The 13,961-nt window shown below is 44.9% G+C and overlaps 2 protein-coding genes across 2 annotated transcripts in view; one reads left to right on the top strand and one right to left on the bottom strand.

The window, feature by feature from the left end:
- LOC108505185 (T-cell surface glycoprotein CD1e, membrane-associated-like) overlaps positions 1 to 291 on the bottom strand; it is a 7,083-nt gene extending 6,792 nt beyond the window's left edge. Inside the window, exon 1 of the mRNA XM_017830925.1 lies at positions 90 to 291. Coding sequence (XP_017686414.1) covers positions 90 to 291 — 202 coding nt within the window. The remainder of the gene's footprint in view (positions 1 to 89) is intronic.
- MAJIN (membrane anchored junction protein) lies at positions 56 to 11,519 on the top strand. The gene is made up of 10 exons (XM_017830924.1): positions 56 to 533; positions 2,159 to 2,204; positions 3,245 to 3,320; positions 4,692 to 4,817; positions 5,711 to 5,742; positions 6,382 to 6,491; positions 8,944 to 8,998; positions 10,300 to 10,354; positions 10,453 to 10,597; positions 11,180 to 11,519. The coding sequence occupies exons 1-10, from the start codon at positions 433 to 435 to the stop codon at positions 11,223 to 11,225; spliced, it is 792 nt and encodes a 263-aa protein (XP_017686413.1). The 5' UTR covers positions 56 to 432; the 3' UTR covers positions 11,226 to 11,519.
- The last annotated feature ends 2,442 nt before the right edge of the window (positions 11,520 to 13,961 follow it).

Raw genomic sequence — 13,961 nt, 5'->3', positions numbered from 1 at the left:
CGGGCTCGGTTCGGTTCGGCCGGGCTCGGTTCGGTTCGGCCGGGCTCGGTTCGGTTCGGCCGGGCTCGCCTCGGGTCGGCTGCGCTTACTCCGCTCCGCCCTCAGCCTCGGCCCCGTGTGAGGCGAGGGCGCGGCGGGGCCGGTGGGAGGGGTGGGGTCGGTGTCCGTGAGGAGGTGCCTGTCCTCCGTCGGAGCACCGGCGGCACTGGGGTTGTTCGGAGGCCCTTCAGGCCGCCCCCAGCGCTGGGGAGGCGGCGGCATCATCATCATCATCATCACCGTCATCATCATCTCCCGTCTGGCAGCTCCGGCATTGCCCCAGCGTGTAATCTTTTCGTATGACAGAACGAGACGCCGTGAAAGGATTTTAGGAATTAACCTTTGGCTGTCCTGCTTCCCGTAGCCTGGCATTCAGGGAAGGAGAGGGGGAGGATGTCGCTGAAGCCGTTCACCTATCCACTGCCCGAAACAAGGTTCCTTCACGCTGGCAGGCTCGTGTACAAATTTAAAATCCGCTATGGCAACTTTAGCAGGTAAGTATGTTAAAGGTGAGAAGTCAAACTGCGGATCGTTGAGTTAATATGGGACCTTAAATTCAGATCTGGGGGGGGCCTCCTCATTTCCTTCCTTTTTTCCACTGGCCATTGAAAAGTTGCTGCTGATTCACACGCTGAGAGAGTAATCCAAGCTGTAAAAAAACCACTCCTGTTTCATTGCCCTGTGTGAATTTCTTGCTTCAGTGGAAAAGAGGAGGTTTTTACAGGCAGTATTTAAGGATGTAACTGAGAAACTCCAGAGCCTTTGTGGTGGTTTAAGCCCAGCTGGCAGTTGAGTGGAGTGAGGGAGAGAACTGGAAAGGTAGAAGTAAAACCGGTGGGTTAAGATAAAGGCAGTTGAATAAGTAAAGCGAAAGATACACATGCAAGCAAAGCAGAATAAAGTTCTGAGTTCATTCACTGCTTCCCATGGGCAGGCAGGTGTTTAATCTCCAGAAACGCAGGTCTCTTGTCGGGCAAAATGGTTACTTGGGAAGACATCTGCCTCGATGCCAAACTTCCCCCCCTGCCTTTTTCTGCCCTGTGTTTTGTTCCTGAGCGTGACATCCTCGGGTCTGGAATATCACTTGGGTCGGTCGGGGTTATCCCCCCCCATCCTTGTTCTCTCCCGACCTCGTGTGCACCCTCAGCCTGCTCGCTGTGAGGAGCAGAAAAGCCCTGACGCTGGGTAAGTACTGCTCAGCAGTAAGTAAAACATCTCTGTGTTAGCAACGCTGTTTTCAGCACAAATGCAAGCTGTCGAGAAAATTGACTTCTATCCCAGTCAAAAGCAGCACAGCCTTGGAGCTCCATACTCAGTGTATGTCCTTACTTCCTGGGCTGTTTGCTGTTATCCGTGTGCCTTTCAGAAGAGGGAGGGGAGTTCTCATCTCTGCCCGTGTTCTGGCTGGGGCCCCTCGGTGGGGAAGGTGTGATCATGGCTGCCTGCCAGACCATAAACCAGGGAATACTTGTGTGCCTGGGATTCCTTGCCCACCTTGGATTCCTTGCGCTCCACTTTATTGGCTTATTTTTAAGTGACCTTTATGTGGTTTGTTTACTTTTTTAATGAGTTCAGATTTTCTTTAAGACCAGCCCTTTTCCTGTACATTAGATTGTTGGCTGATACCTGGCAGCAAACAGCTTCTGAGTAGTTAGTATTTGGGAACAGTTTGATGTAGGCAGCACACGACTCCCAGCATTCCAGGGCTAATGCTGGTGCTGTGGGTTTGCACAGAAGGGAATTAACAGACATGTCCTGCCAGTTCCTCCTTTTAGTCCCTTAAACAGAATGGCACCACGATAAAGACAGGGCATGGTTTGAGGGCACTGTGTCAAAAAACCCCAATCCTGAGGGTAACTGGGGCTCAGCTGTAAAGATCTGATCTCTCATCCGTTGTATCCACAGATACACAACACACAAATGGGCAGAAAGTTCACGAGGAGCAATCTTTGTGCAATGGTGGATGTTTTTTAAGAATAATAGATTAAGAATTCATCTGCCTGCCCAGTGTTTTTTCCTATGCAGTGGGAATGATGTTTTGTTGCTGTTTAAACTCTTTTATCAAGTGTTGCTCCATTGCTTTTTGACTGGGATGGTTCCAACTCTGCTTGTTTCACAGCGCTCCTGATCTCAGTCTTGCTGAAAGTGCTGCCAAGGAGTCAGAGGTAGGAGCTGAGGCAGGTCCACAGGACCTTGGATGGGTGTTAGGTTGAACAAGTCTTATGTTTGTTATGGGACAGGGAACATTTTGTCAAATGCAACATCTCAAGGGCGAATAATAGGGAACTTCTCTGGAGAGTTCAGAGTTCAGATGTAAATTAAAAATGCCCTCAATAGGCAAACTTGGTGTAGAGGAGTCATGCTTTTATTTCAAATATTGCAAAGAAGCTACTGACTGTTAAAACTGGACAAATGGAAACTCCTGATTGTCAAACTAGTTGCACCCTGTTCCTGTCTGATTCCTCTTCACAGTCATTCCTGCAGGAGCACTTTTAATGATGCCAATGCTTTGTGTTATCTGCTTCCTGAGGCAGAAGAAAGCTCCTGCCATTCCTGAGAAAATGAGACAAATAAAGTGCCTTCCTAAAAATGCTCCTTCCTATTACTTAATTTTTTAAAATCTTCAGAGTATAGTAATAGCATTAAACATATTACTGGAGAAAATGTTTTGATTTTAATTGATATGAAGAATTATAATTTTTTTTTTTCATTTTTGAAAATATTGAAAGGTATTAATAGAAAAACTTTCCTGCTAGTACAGCAGGAGTTTTTTGGGGCTTAACTGCTGTTCCCTTGTAACTGATTTGGGTCAATATTTAGCAAAAGAGGAATATGTTTATTTTTGCACAAGTAAATGCTACATGTGTTTTGCTGGAAAAAAAAAAGGACACTTCTTAAATTTAAAACTTATTAAATTTGAAACCATATCTTCACTCTCCGTAGTAATTCTTCTATATTAATTTATGATTAAGATATTCCTTTGATTTCTGCGAGTCTGTCAGTGCAGGACGCTCTAAGATGATCAGAGGGAGCAGAGAGAAGAAGGAGAGGAGGAAAAGCAGAGTATCTAGAACCTGCTTTTCCATGATTCATGCAAACAGTAAAGTTAATTTTTCCCAAGCCTTGAAACTGTACTTGACACTGGAATTGCTGCGATGTTTTTAATATTCTTCCTTGTTTTGGTTTTTTTTGGGGGCCTCCCCAGGAAGTGATTCGAGTAATCCTTGGAAATCTTGATGACTTACATCCATTTTCTACAGATCACTTCACTGTGTTTCCATGTATCCTTTTTTTGCTGTTTATAAAAGAAAAGATTCAATCGCCTGTGTGTGTTGGGCATTGCCTAATTCAACATTCGTGTGTAGATCTTTAGCTGGAGTAGGAATCCTTCAAGCTTTGCTGTTTGACATTGGCTGAAGATCCTTCTCAGATGTTGCCTTCAACAGAGAACTGATGTGAAGACAGTGTTTTGCAGCGTTTCCATCAGAACACCCCTGCATTCCAAATCAGATTTGGCCAGAGAAAATGAAGGCATGCCCAGAAGTCCACCCTCCTGCCACTGCAAGCACAGCCAGAGCGTTATTCCCAGAGGTTCATAAAATGTAAAGCTCTCCTTACAGGTTTTGCAGTGCTGGTCCGTGGGTGGGGAAGCCTGCAGTGCTGTTTTTGTGTGGTTCCTTGAGGCTAAACCACACCCGTGAGCTTTTGGGGATGGAGGTGGGAGCAAGTGTGACTCTGTGCTCAGGTATCTGCAGAGGTGGCTGAGAGAAGCAAAAAGCACCTCAGAGAGTGAGCTTTAGCAGGAGCAGTAGTTAAGCTGAGATAATTGGAAGTTCAGCCAGGCTTTTGAATACCCAAAGCCTGCAGGATTGTCATCCGGTTATCCTGGTCCCCCCTTCAGTGTCATCCACCCAGTATTCACCTTATTCTGCTCATCCCCCTTGCTCCTGTGGGAGCAGTCAGCAGATCTTTTCCTTCTTCCCTGAAGTCTGCAGAGACCTTTAGCTGCTGTCAGTCTGGCCTGCTGTACACAGGCAGTGCTGTAAAAGCTCTGTGCTGTTGCACAACTACAGGCTCCTCCACCTTCTAGGTGTTTTTTCATCAGAGTGCACCAAGGGCCTGGCTGGCCTTCATCTTCTTCTTCTGGCTTGTGCACCTGGACAGAATTTAGCCATGTCAGAGCTGCACCCAGGAGAAGGAATGGCTCTAACTTCGGTGGTTGCCATGTCAATTATCTTTTTTCCCCCCCATTTTGAACTGAGAACTAAATTTAATCATGCTGCTCCTATGAGTCCTAGTCCTTTTCAATTTTTAAATACATTTTTAAAAGAATTACTTTTTAGTTAGGAAGGCTGCTGAGGTTTTATTCATAGGGTTGGAAGAGCCTGGCATGTTGGTTTTTTGGCAGAAGGGTGTCAGGAGGGCAGTACAGTTAAGGGAACAGAACACTCTTAGTGCAGGTGACTGATGGGGCAGCATCTCCTGGGTGAGTGTTTCTTCATAAAGTGCTTTTTCATGAAGTTCCTAGTGGCAGGTTGGGTTTGTTCCCTGGTGCACATGTGCAGCACGATGTGGTTTTTGAAGGCATTGTCAGGACTCCTGCTCCTTTGAAATGTTAGTGCTGTGGTTTTAAGCCTTATCACTGTTCTCAGATTTGAGTAAATGGGAGAGAGTATCAAAGATGAAATTTAAACATGAGAATGTCCATCTTGTGCCTTATCCCTACATTTGCACATTGTATCTAGAATTGAACTCATTTCAGCAAAATACTTCTTGTGGTAAGTCACAGTGGTTATGTTTGGATAATTTCTGAAAATACCCATGATCTATGTCTTGCTTTCCCCTTTCCCTTCACCTGCTGTATCTTTGAATGAGAGAGAGCAAAACTGCACGTGGTGTGGTTTGAAATAGAGATTGATAGTGTGTTCTCTATTGTCCTGTGTTGCTTTTCTAAAATTTCCTGAATTTCTCTTTGCCTTTTCAGCCACTGCTGACTCTTCAGCAGGTATTTATTCTTATGAAGTGATGCCCAGTGGCTCCCAGCCTTCATTTTTTAATGTCAGTCACTGGGCTGGAGCCATTATGTGGAGCCATGGAATACATGATTTTCTTCCTTGTGCTTGACTGCATTTGCTGACTACACTCTCTTTGTTTCTAGTTTTCTAAAGAAAGAATGGATTTGTTTTTCTAAATAATGATAGTAATGATGGTAATAATGTCTTTTGTGTAATTAGCAAATGTTGTCACCTCCATAGTGTCTGTTTTCCAGGTTTTCTGTGAATTCCCTGAACAGCCTCAGGCCCCAGCCGAGGCCTCTGTGGGACTCTGCATTTGAATTCCCCTGTTGGGAAAACTGAGTGTTCTTATTATTTCCTGTTCTGATTATCAGGCCCTGAAAAAAAATGCTGTTTTTTTCTTATGACTGCTTAGCAGGTAATCTGATCTGCTTTATAAAATGACCAAGTAGTCATTTCTTAGTCTCACCCATTTGTACTCCCTGTCAAACATCCCACGTTTGGATGTAAAAACTGACTGTGGAAAGGTCCAAACTGTTCTTGACAGTAGCTTATCTTGTTCCTGGAAGATGAGGTGCAATGCAAAAATGTACTTTTCAGTTGGTTACAGAGAGTCCAGTCTAAATAATCATCAAGTTTTATACCTCTGTTTACAGGTAAAGAAGTAAACAGAGGCAGTGATGAGCTTGTAAGTTGTGCCTTTGTTTTTGTTTAAATATAAATTAAACAACAAAACAAAGTATTCTGGAGAAACAGAATGTATATGTTTAGGCAATGCTACAGTTCTTGTACTTCTTGGAGTTAGTCAGTGTAAACTGGCACTGAATCTCACCCAGAACCATCCAGCAGGAGAGAAATCTCCCCGTCAGTTCCAGTGCACTTGGAATGCAGTCCTGCCATAAACAGCAACGTTCGGCTAATTTGGTCATTTTTTGTGTAATGAGAGCTCAGGGTAGGTTTGTTTTCAGTGTGGGTGAGTGTCTGCACGTGGAGTGAATTCACAAAGATGTCCTGTCCAAATTCCCCCAAAGAATGTTTCCGTGTCTGCTTAGCATTCCATTCCTGCTACTTAAATTCCTAGCAGTCCTCTGAAGATGGAGCAAATAGGATGTCCTGGAATGCAGGATTTTGTTTAAAACTGTTGAGCATAATTCTCTGGATGGCCTCCCAGTTCTTATCTCAGTCCTGAACCCTTCTTTTGTTTTCACTCTGTGAATGAAATGATTTTGCGAAATACGAATGTACATTGTATTAACTCTGAATTTTGTTCCCAAGTAGAGAAGTCAAAATCACTTTTTATCAATACCAAGTTTGCAATGTTTTGAAGGTCAGGAGAAGAAATGACATATCAGAAAGTACTGCAGTGGAAGAAGCAGTGAAGAGGAGGAGAGTGGAAGTTGGAGCAGAGAATTCATGCCCACGATTGCGTATGGACAGGTCAGTTGACTGACAAAATAAAAATATTGGTATATATCCAGGGAGATTAATGTCTCTTTTATGTCATTTTAATGGTTCTTGTGTCCTCATGTTTCATTTCTGTGCAGTCCTTTGCCCTGTTTTTCTTCTTCCTCCTCTTCCATAAGTAACAGAATCTCAGCAGTGTTGCTCATATTGGGGGAAAAAAGTTTTCCTGTGCTTCCCAGGTTCCCATGCCATGGACCAGACCTCTGCCTGTTTAATTCCTCTGTGTTTACACAGTGAGCTCAGCAGCCAGACAGATCACTGCACTGGCTTGCACACTGAGCCAGGGACAGCAAGGACAGTTCTTCAACTGGGAAGAGCTTTCCAGCTGCCCCCCAGCCTGCCTCTCAGCTCGAGGCTGATGGCAAAACACACTGGAGCTTGCTCTTTTCCAGGTGCTTTAAAGTCTCACCAAATTGCACATGTTGTGTGTGCACATGAGTATTCTCACACATCTTTCCCATTGGTTTCTTTGGTAGCTAAACTTGTCACGGTGATTCCCAAGTAGATCTCTACCTCTGGATTTCACAGAATGACTGAGGTTGGATGGGTCCTTTGATATCACTGAGTCCCCACCCCTCTTGCTCAAGCAGGGTCACCCAGAGCAAGTTGCCCAGGATGGATCCCCTTGGGTCATGAATGGACTCCAGCTTTGGACAGCCCATTGCAGTGCATGACCACAGTTCTAGTCAAAAAGGTTTTTCTGGTGTTCAGACTTAATTTCATGTTTTGCAATCTGTGCCCTTTGCCTCTTGTCCTGCCAGAAGGTGCTGTGGAGGAGGGCCTGGCTCCCTGTCCTTCATTCTCTCCCATCAGGTGTACATTGATAAGAGCCCACCCAAGCCTTCTCCAGGCTGAACAGTGCCATCTCTCATACAAAAAGTTCCCTCTTTGCATACAAAAGGTTCCCCAATCCCATCACCATGTTTGTGGCCCTTTGCTGGGTTCACCTCAGTGAGTCCCAGTCACGTCCTGGGGAGTCCAGTCCAGACAGAGCCCAGAGAGGGGCTCCAGCAGCCTTGAGTGGAGGGGAGGGATTGCTGCTTGAGGGCAGTGATTTGGCAGAGCTCTGCCTAATTCAGCTCAGGGGGTTGTTGGCCACCTTTAGCACGAGGGGGCAGGCCTGGCTCATGGCTAACTTCAGGCTTGGTTCTTGACTACCTCCCAGAGGCCCAACATCAGTTACAGGCCAGCAGGCTTCTTTCTTTATAACAGGGTGGAGCTTTTAAAAAGAGAAAATTTCGGTCTGTGCTGAATCGTCACAAGTGGCAGAGTCCCTGAGCCGTCCCTGTGGTGGGCTGTGTTTGTGCACACCTTTCCCCTCCCCTGCACAGGCTGTGTCCAGTCATCTCTCCTTGCCTTATATCCTACCCCATTCCCAAGTGTGTTCCATGCAGAGATTATAACAGGAGCAGTCTGAAAACAGTCCTTTTCCTGCTCATACAAATGTAGTCCTTTAATCCCACTCCCATTCCCCTGACCAGTCACAATGCAACAGCTGGAAATGAGGGAGGAACGGGCCCCCGATTCAGGATGCTTTCTGGTTTCTTTTAGCCAACACATGAGCTGTAGATTAATAAAGTACAAGAACAAAAAGGGCTATTTCATGATCCAGTCTGGCAGTTCTCTCTAGGTCGTGTATCTTACCCCAAAAGTTATGATTAAAACAGTTCATAATTGTAATTTCTTGAATTCAAAATCAAATTGGTGAGCATCAGCTTCAAGCCTTCTGTCATTTTTTTTCCAGTTATGTTGTTAGACTGAAGAGCTCATCCAGGCTGAGCATCCCCTCTGCCCCAGGAAGGAGTGTGTCTGCTGTAGTGATACCACCTCTTGGTCTTCTCATCTTTCTGGACAAGCTTTTTGGCCCCTAAGTTCTCATGGGGGATTTGGGTTTTCTTGGGGTGTTACTGAGTGCTGAGGAATCAGAATCTCCGGGTGACGGTCCCAGTGATACTGAGCACCTCACAATGTGTGAAGCCAGGACTGGGATTCTCCACATGCATCCCATTGCACCTCCCTGTACAGAGCTCCCTTTGCCGTTTTATTGCTCTGTGACCAAGTCTTGTAAGATCTTTCTGTGGTTCTTTGCTCCCTGCCCTTGTAACTTTGTAGGATTCTCAAGCTTTCTCAGCTCACTGCTCATCCCCCTTTCCATGTCATGTAACACTGTTTTTCCCCCCCTTTAACTGCTTGTTAGTTTTAGTAGAAGAGCAGAAAGCCTAATACTGGAACAAGTGCATATTTTGATTTTTTAAGGTAGACTTTGAAACATCAGTACAAATACAGATCAAAGGTATATATCTTGTTGGCTAGAGGTACTAAAGTCCTGCTTTCTAATGAAATACTTGGAGTAGCCATTTACAGGATTGCTTCCTTTTTGTGACATTTTGTAAACTCGGTTCTTACTTACTTGACTTATTTTTAGAACTGGAGCTGATGGTGCTCATCAGATGAGTAAAGCAGAGCATGGATTTGAAAAGGTAAGTTACAGAATATTCAGAAAGAAGCAACAGCACCTGTTTAGTCCTTGTCCTTAACACCTGTGTCCTCCTGGCTGTCACTCATCCTCCCAAATGTCCCTGGGCATTTTGTCCATTTCCTGGATACCCATTGTAAATTTAGTTCAAATCCCTGTCACACTATCACCTTCCTGGCTCTTTCCCACCCTCAAAATCTTTGAAGAGAGTCTTTTCCAAGGAATCACTCATTTCTCTCTGGACTGCCCACAAAAGGAGCCCAAAACTTTGTTTCAGAGCAGGATCTTTTGATAGGTTTGTTAGATTTTCAGGATAGGAGGAAGACTGCATTCAGTGAAGAATAATTTTTCTAAAACAAGCAGGCTTATTTGACTCTAAAATTTATGTCACTTTTTCTTCCCCCTCTGCTTACCTTGTCCCTGGAATTTGCACTAGTCAGGGCACTGTTGCACTGAGAGGGATGTCCAGACAGAAACTGTTGTGTTGATGAATACCAGAGCAGGTGTAACAAGCACTGTGTGAAATCATGGGTACAAATCCTCTTCCTGGTGTGGAATTTGTTTTACAAAGTCAGACCCAAGTACTTCTGTGACATGCTTTCTGTTTGTTTGAGTTTTTTTATTTGGGATGAGAAGATAAGATTTAGGAAAAAAACATGTCAGTAGCTCCTGGACTTGATCTTGGAGTGCTTTTCCAACCTGAATGGTTCTGTGATTCTGTGTTTAGTGCAAGGGAAACAGCAGTGGATCTGTTTTTCTGTTAGAGGTTACTCTCTCCTAAAGAAGCTGACCTGTTGGTTTTGTTGTTTGTGCTTTTACATGATGGTTTTGGGTTTTGTGGTCCTTTAGGTTGTTGATCACCCTCCTTACGGGTATTCCTGGCCCACCTCTTGCTTCTGGCAGTTTTCATTTCTGTCCTTTCTCAGTTAATCTGTGTACCAGCACTGTGTCTTAGCAGTGCTAATGTCTCCAGGGGCTGTTGTTTCCCACAGCTCCTCTGTTCATATTTTTTGAAATCTCTACTCATGCCATAGCTCCTGTTATTTCACTATCTGATATGTTAAAGTCTTCTAAATTAATTACAGCTTTATGTTAGGCCTGTGAATGTCCTGAGGAGGGAGGTGTAAAAATATCTTGATGAAGAAAGTCCTCACAGTAGCAGAAAAAAAGCCCCAAAAACCAACAAGAAAGCAGACGTTGCCTTTTTGGCACTTTTAGTACTAGCTTAACAAGCAAGCAAACTAAAATTTCTGTACAGTAGAATTTTGCATTGTCTAACAGTTCTTGGGTTCCTTTTCCTTTCAGAACTCTTCCAAAGCAAATGAGTGCAAGTTCAGCCCAGCATCCCTTAGTGAAGACTGTGAGTAAGGAATTCCTGGATCGTTCCATTCCGCTGGGTAGGCAGGGAGTGTGGGGTGAGTGAGGTTGTGGTTTTGCTCTTGCTGCTGTTTCTTGCAGGGAAACGTGTGGAATCTGCCCTTGAACAAGGAGCAGCAGCCAGTCAGGCTGAGGGTGCAGTGCAGCTGCTGCAGCAAATGGACCAAACAGGAAAGAAAGGAAATGTGAAGTCGGAAGGAAGAAGTCTCTCAACCTTCTGGAGAAGGTACTAATCGTGCAGCAGTGAGCAAATGCAGTCCTGGCTCTGTCTAAGCCTGTGTCAGAGGCTGATTCTGGCAGTTCAGGGGATTCTGCACAGTTCTGGAGGACAGAGACTTCTTTTCCGTGGCTAAACCAAAGTCTCCCAGGGCAAAGAAACATTCAGGAATATCCTTTTATCTCGTGGTAAGGTGCAGCATTCCCCCAAAATTTTCCTCTTCTGAACTGTCTTTGGGAAAGAACACACGAGAGGGTCACTGAATCTCTGTAACAGCCCTTACAAAATTAACTCACTAAAAAAACCAACCAATGTCCAGCTGCTGCCGTGGACTCCCCAGCCAAGAACAGCCACTCTGTGTAAGAAATAAAACTTCTTGTTAATTGTGGTGTTTGCCATCCCCTTGATGACTGAGACCAGACCGTCAGGGCACAAATTACTCTTTGTTTCCTCTATTTTTCCAGTTTCCTTCCGTGTTGTTTTGTACTGTCATTGTGTCTTTCTGTTGGACAGAGATTGCCTTCTTCCCAGTTCTCAGAGAAGTATTTTAAGTCTAATGTGCTCTTTTTGTTGTTGTTGTTGTTTCCCCAGCATCATCTTTTCGCCACTACAGCACCTTTTTGGTGGAAAGGACTGACCTGGTAGTACTGATTGTTGTGGAAAGGTAAATTTGTAGCATGATTGTTGGGTTGTGTTGCTTCTTCTGTGATTCAGTTTTTCACATTGCTTGTCTCAGCTGTTAAAATCTTTAAATTAAATTCTACTTCGTTTCCATTTTCATAGTAACATTCAGAGGATGCTGGGTTAGAATGTCTTTTTCTTCACAACTTAGAGCTTTTGGAAATAAAGTAGTAAAAAACTTTTGAGGTTTTGATCCTTAAGCCTTATAAATTGTGAATTTAACATTTTTTGTGAGATTTTAATAAAACAAACATCGTCTTGGAACTGTGTGTTATTTTAATCAGACTTACCCAGGCAGGACACTTTCTCCCTGCAAGAAGCAGCAAAGGTTTCTAGTATTAGGTGGACTCCAGGGCTATGCTTCACAGCATTAAAATGGTCACAATTCTGGAAAATATTTTGGATTCAACTACATGACACTACAACTTGGGTTATTATTTGTGCCTTCAATATGTAGTGGGATGAGGCTGGGAGTGAAGCCTTCAGGTGTGCCCTTTTCAGGGGGCTGAGCCAACAGCAGAAGGGAGACCCCTCAGCAGGTCTTCCCACTTTATTCAAGTGTGTTACCTGCAACCACCATCAATAGTTTAGGGAATGACACTCCTTATTAATGTAAAATTGTGACAGGTCGAAGTTTGAAGGTTGCCAGTGACAGTGTCTGGCTGCAAAACATATTTAAAGCAATATACAGACAAGTTTTATCCCCTTTAATAGTTCTTACCTAATAGACATCCCTATGGGAGAGAAGACAGGTGAGACAGGTTTAGCCCATCAGCTGATCCCAGCAGTTATGTAGTCTTCCTTAACTTTCCCCCATTCTCAACTTACTCTTATACTATTTCTTTATGTTTAGGTGGAACTTGAGCGACTTGAGTAATAAATACCTTTGTTGCTCGTTGCTGTAAAATTGGTCAAAAAATATAGAGTGCATGCCCAGTGGGGGGGTGGTTGTACCTTGGAGGTGAGTAACTTTAGGATGGAGGTGTCTGTTAATATTACAATTAGGCTTTAATGAATCAAGTTCATCTGAGGAGAACGATTTTGCCCAATTTTGCCACCACTGCTGGCTCAGCAGCAGGACATCTCCTCCTTGGTTTGCAGCTGATAAAACCACAAAGCCAGGTATCACCAAATTCCCCTCCCTGCAAGGATTTCCAAAGAGCCTGGCTGTGGTGTGTCCCCTCTGCTCCACCCTCTGCTCCATCCCCCTCTGGCAGGCGCTGATGTTGCTCATTGTGTGCCTGGAGAATCATGGATTGGAGTTGGGTGGATTGGGCTTTGAATGCGCCAATTGCATCCCATCCCCGGAGTAGCAGCTGCATTTCACCCTATAATTTCCATACTGTTGTAGGTTCTACTAGGATATAACTTCTCGGTTTCCTCTAATTTTTACCTCCAGCCATCTTAAGACAGCCCCCATAGCCCTGACAGCCACTACAGCCCACTCTGCCCCTATAACCTCCACAGACCTCTGAAACCTCAGAGACCCCAGACCTTCACAGACCTCATAACCATCACAGACCTCACAGCCCTCCCTGACCCTATAGACATTACAGCCCCTCACAGTCCCCACAGCCTTCAAAGCCCCTTAGCCCTGTCATTCCTCACACACCCCATAGCCCTTCCAGCCCTTACAGCCTCGATAGCCCTTACAGACCCCATAAACCTCACAGCCCTCAAAGACCACATATCCCTCACAGCCCTCCTAGCCCTCACAGCCTTCAGCACCCCCATAGCCCTTACAGCCCCTCACAGCCCCCATAGCCCTCACAGCCCTCCTAACCTGCAGAGACCCTGTAGTGTTCACAGACCTCATAACCCCTCTCTATAGCCGTTTTTACAGCCCCCAAAGCCTGCACAGCCTCTATAGCCCTCAGACACCATAGCCTTCACAGAACTCATAGCCCTCACAGATCCAGTAACCCTTGCAGCCCTTATATCCCCACTAGCCTACACACCCCTCTAGCCTGCACAGACCCCATAGGTCTCAGAACCCCTACAACCCCAACAGCCCTCGCAGTGTCCACAACCCTCACATAACCCTTACACCTCTCAAAGCCCTTTATTGCCCTCACAGAGCTCTCATAGCCCCTATAGCACCCACAGCTCTTTCAGCCCCCATAGCCCTCACAGCTGGGACAGAAAGCTTAATTGGACCTTGTTCCTTACATTTGGAAAGTTGTATTCACACCACAATCAAGTGACAGTCCTCTGCCCTGTACAGCCTGTAAACTGCAGTCACATGTGCTCTGCACATTCCTTTTCAGCTGTAAGAATCATCGGGCACTTTCAGGCCAAGGAGGCTGATACACCTCTCACCCAGAAATATGTGCCAGGACAGAAATAATTGCTGCATTACCCCTTGTCCTCGCAGCCTTTCTACTGTACACATTCCTTTAAAGTCCTATACACATTCCTTTAAAGCTCTATGAAGTGCCTTTTTTTTTTTTGCTCGTGCAGATCCCAGTTTCAAACATTAAAACGTCCAGCAGATGATCCCATAAGAAAAAAGGTACGAGAACAAAAAGCCCATGTCCATAAAAAAGATCCTTCAAGAAAAGCAAGTGCTGGCCTTCACCTTCCCTTCATCTGCAGCATATAAACTGTACCAAACGTAGCAGTGATTCCTAGATTATCCCTTCTCCTAGCAGCCTTTAAACTACGCACGACACATTTCGTTTGAGAGCCGTGA

Source organism: Lepidothrix coronata, unplaced genomic scaffold, assembly GCF_001604755.1.
Source record: "Lepidothrix coronata isolate B3197 unplaced genomic scaffold, Lepidothrix_coronata-1.0 Scaffold186, whole genome shotgun sequence".
NCBI lineage: Eukaryota > Metazoa > Chordata > Aves > Passeriformes > Pipridae > Lepidothrix > Lepidothrix coronata.
This window is presented reverse-complemented; position numbering and strand designations above follow the sequence as displayed.

What these genes read in the sequence shown, in the direction of transcription:
- MAJIN (XM_017830924.1), top strand. Translation starts at nt 433, where the DNA reads ATGTCGCTGAAGCCGTTCACCTATCCACTGCCCGAAACAAGGTTCCTT. An exon ending in GTGCTGCCAAGGAGTCAGAG is followed by an intron (nt 2,205 to 3,244) that starts GTAGGAGCTGAG and finishes GGGCCTCCCCAG; the next exon opens with GAAGTGATTCGAGTAATCCT. An exon ending in CAGAGCATGGATTTGAAAAG is followed by an intron (nt 8,999 to 10,299) that starts GTAAGTTACAGA and finishes TTTTCCTTTCAG; the next exon opens with AACTCTTCCAAAGCAAATGA.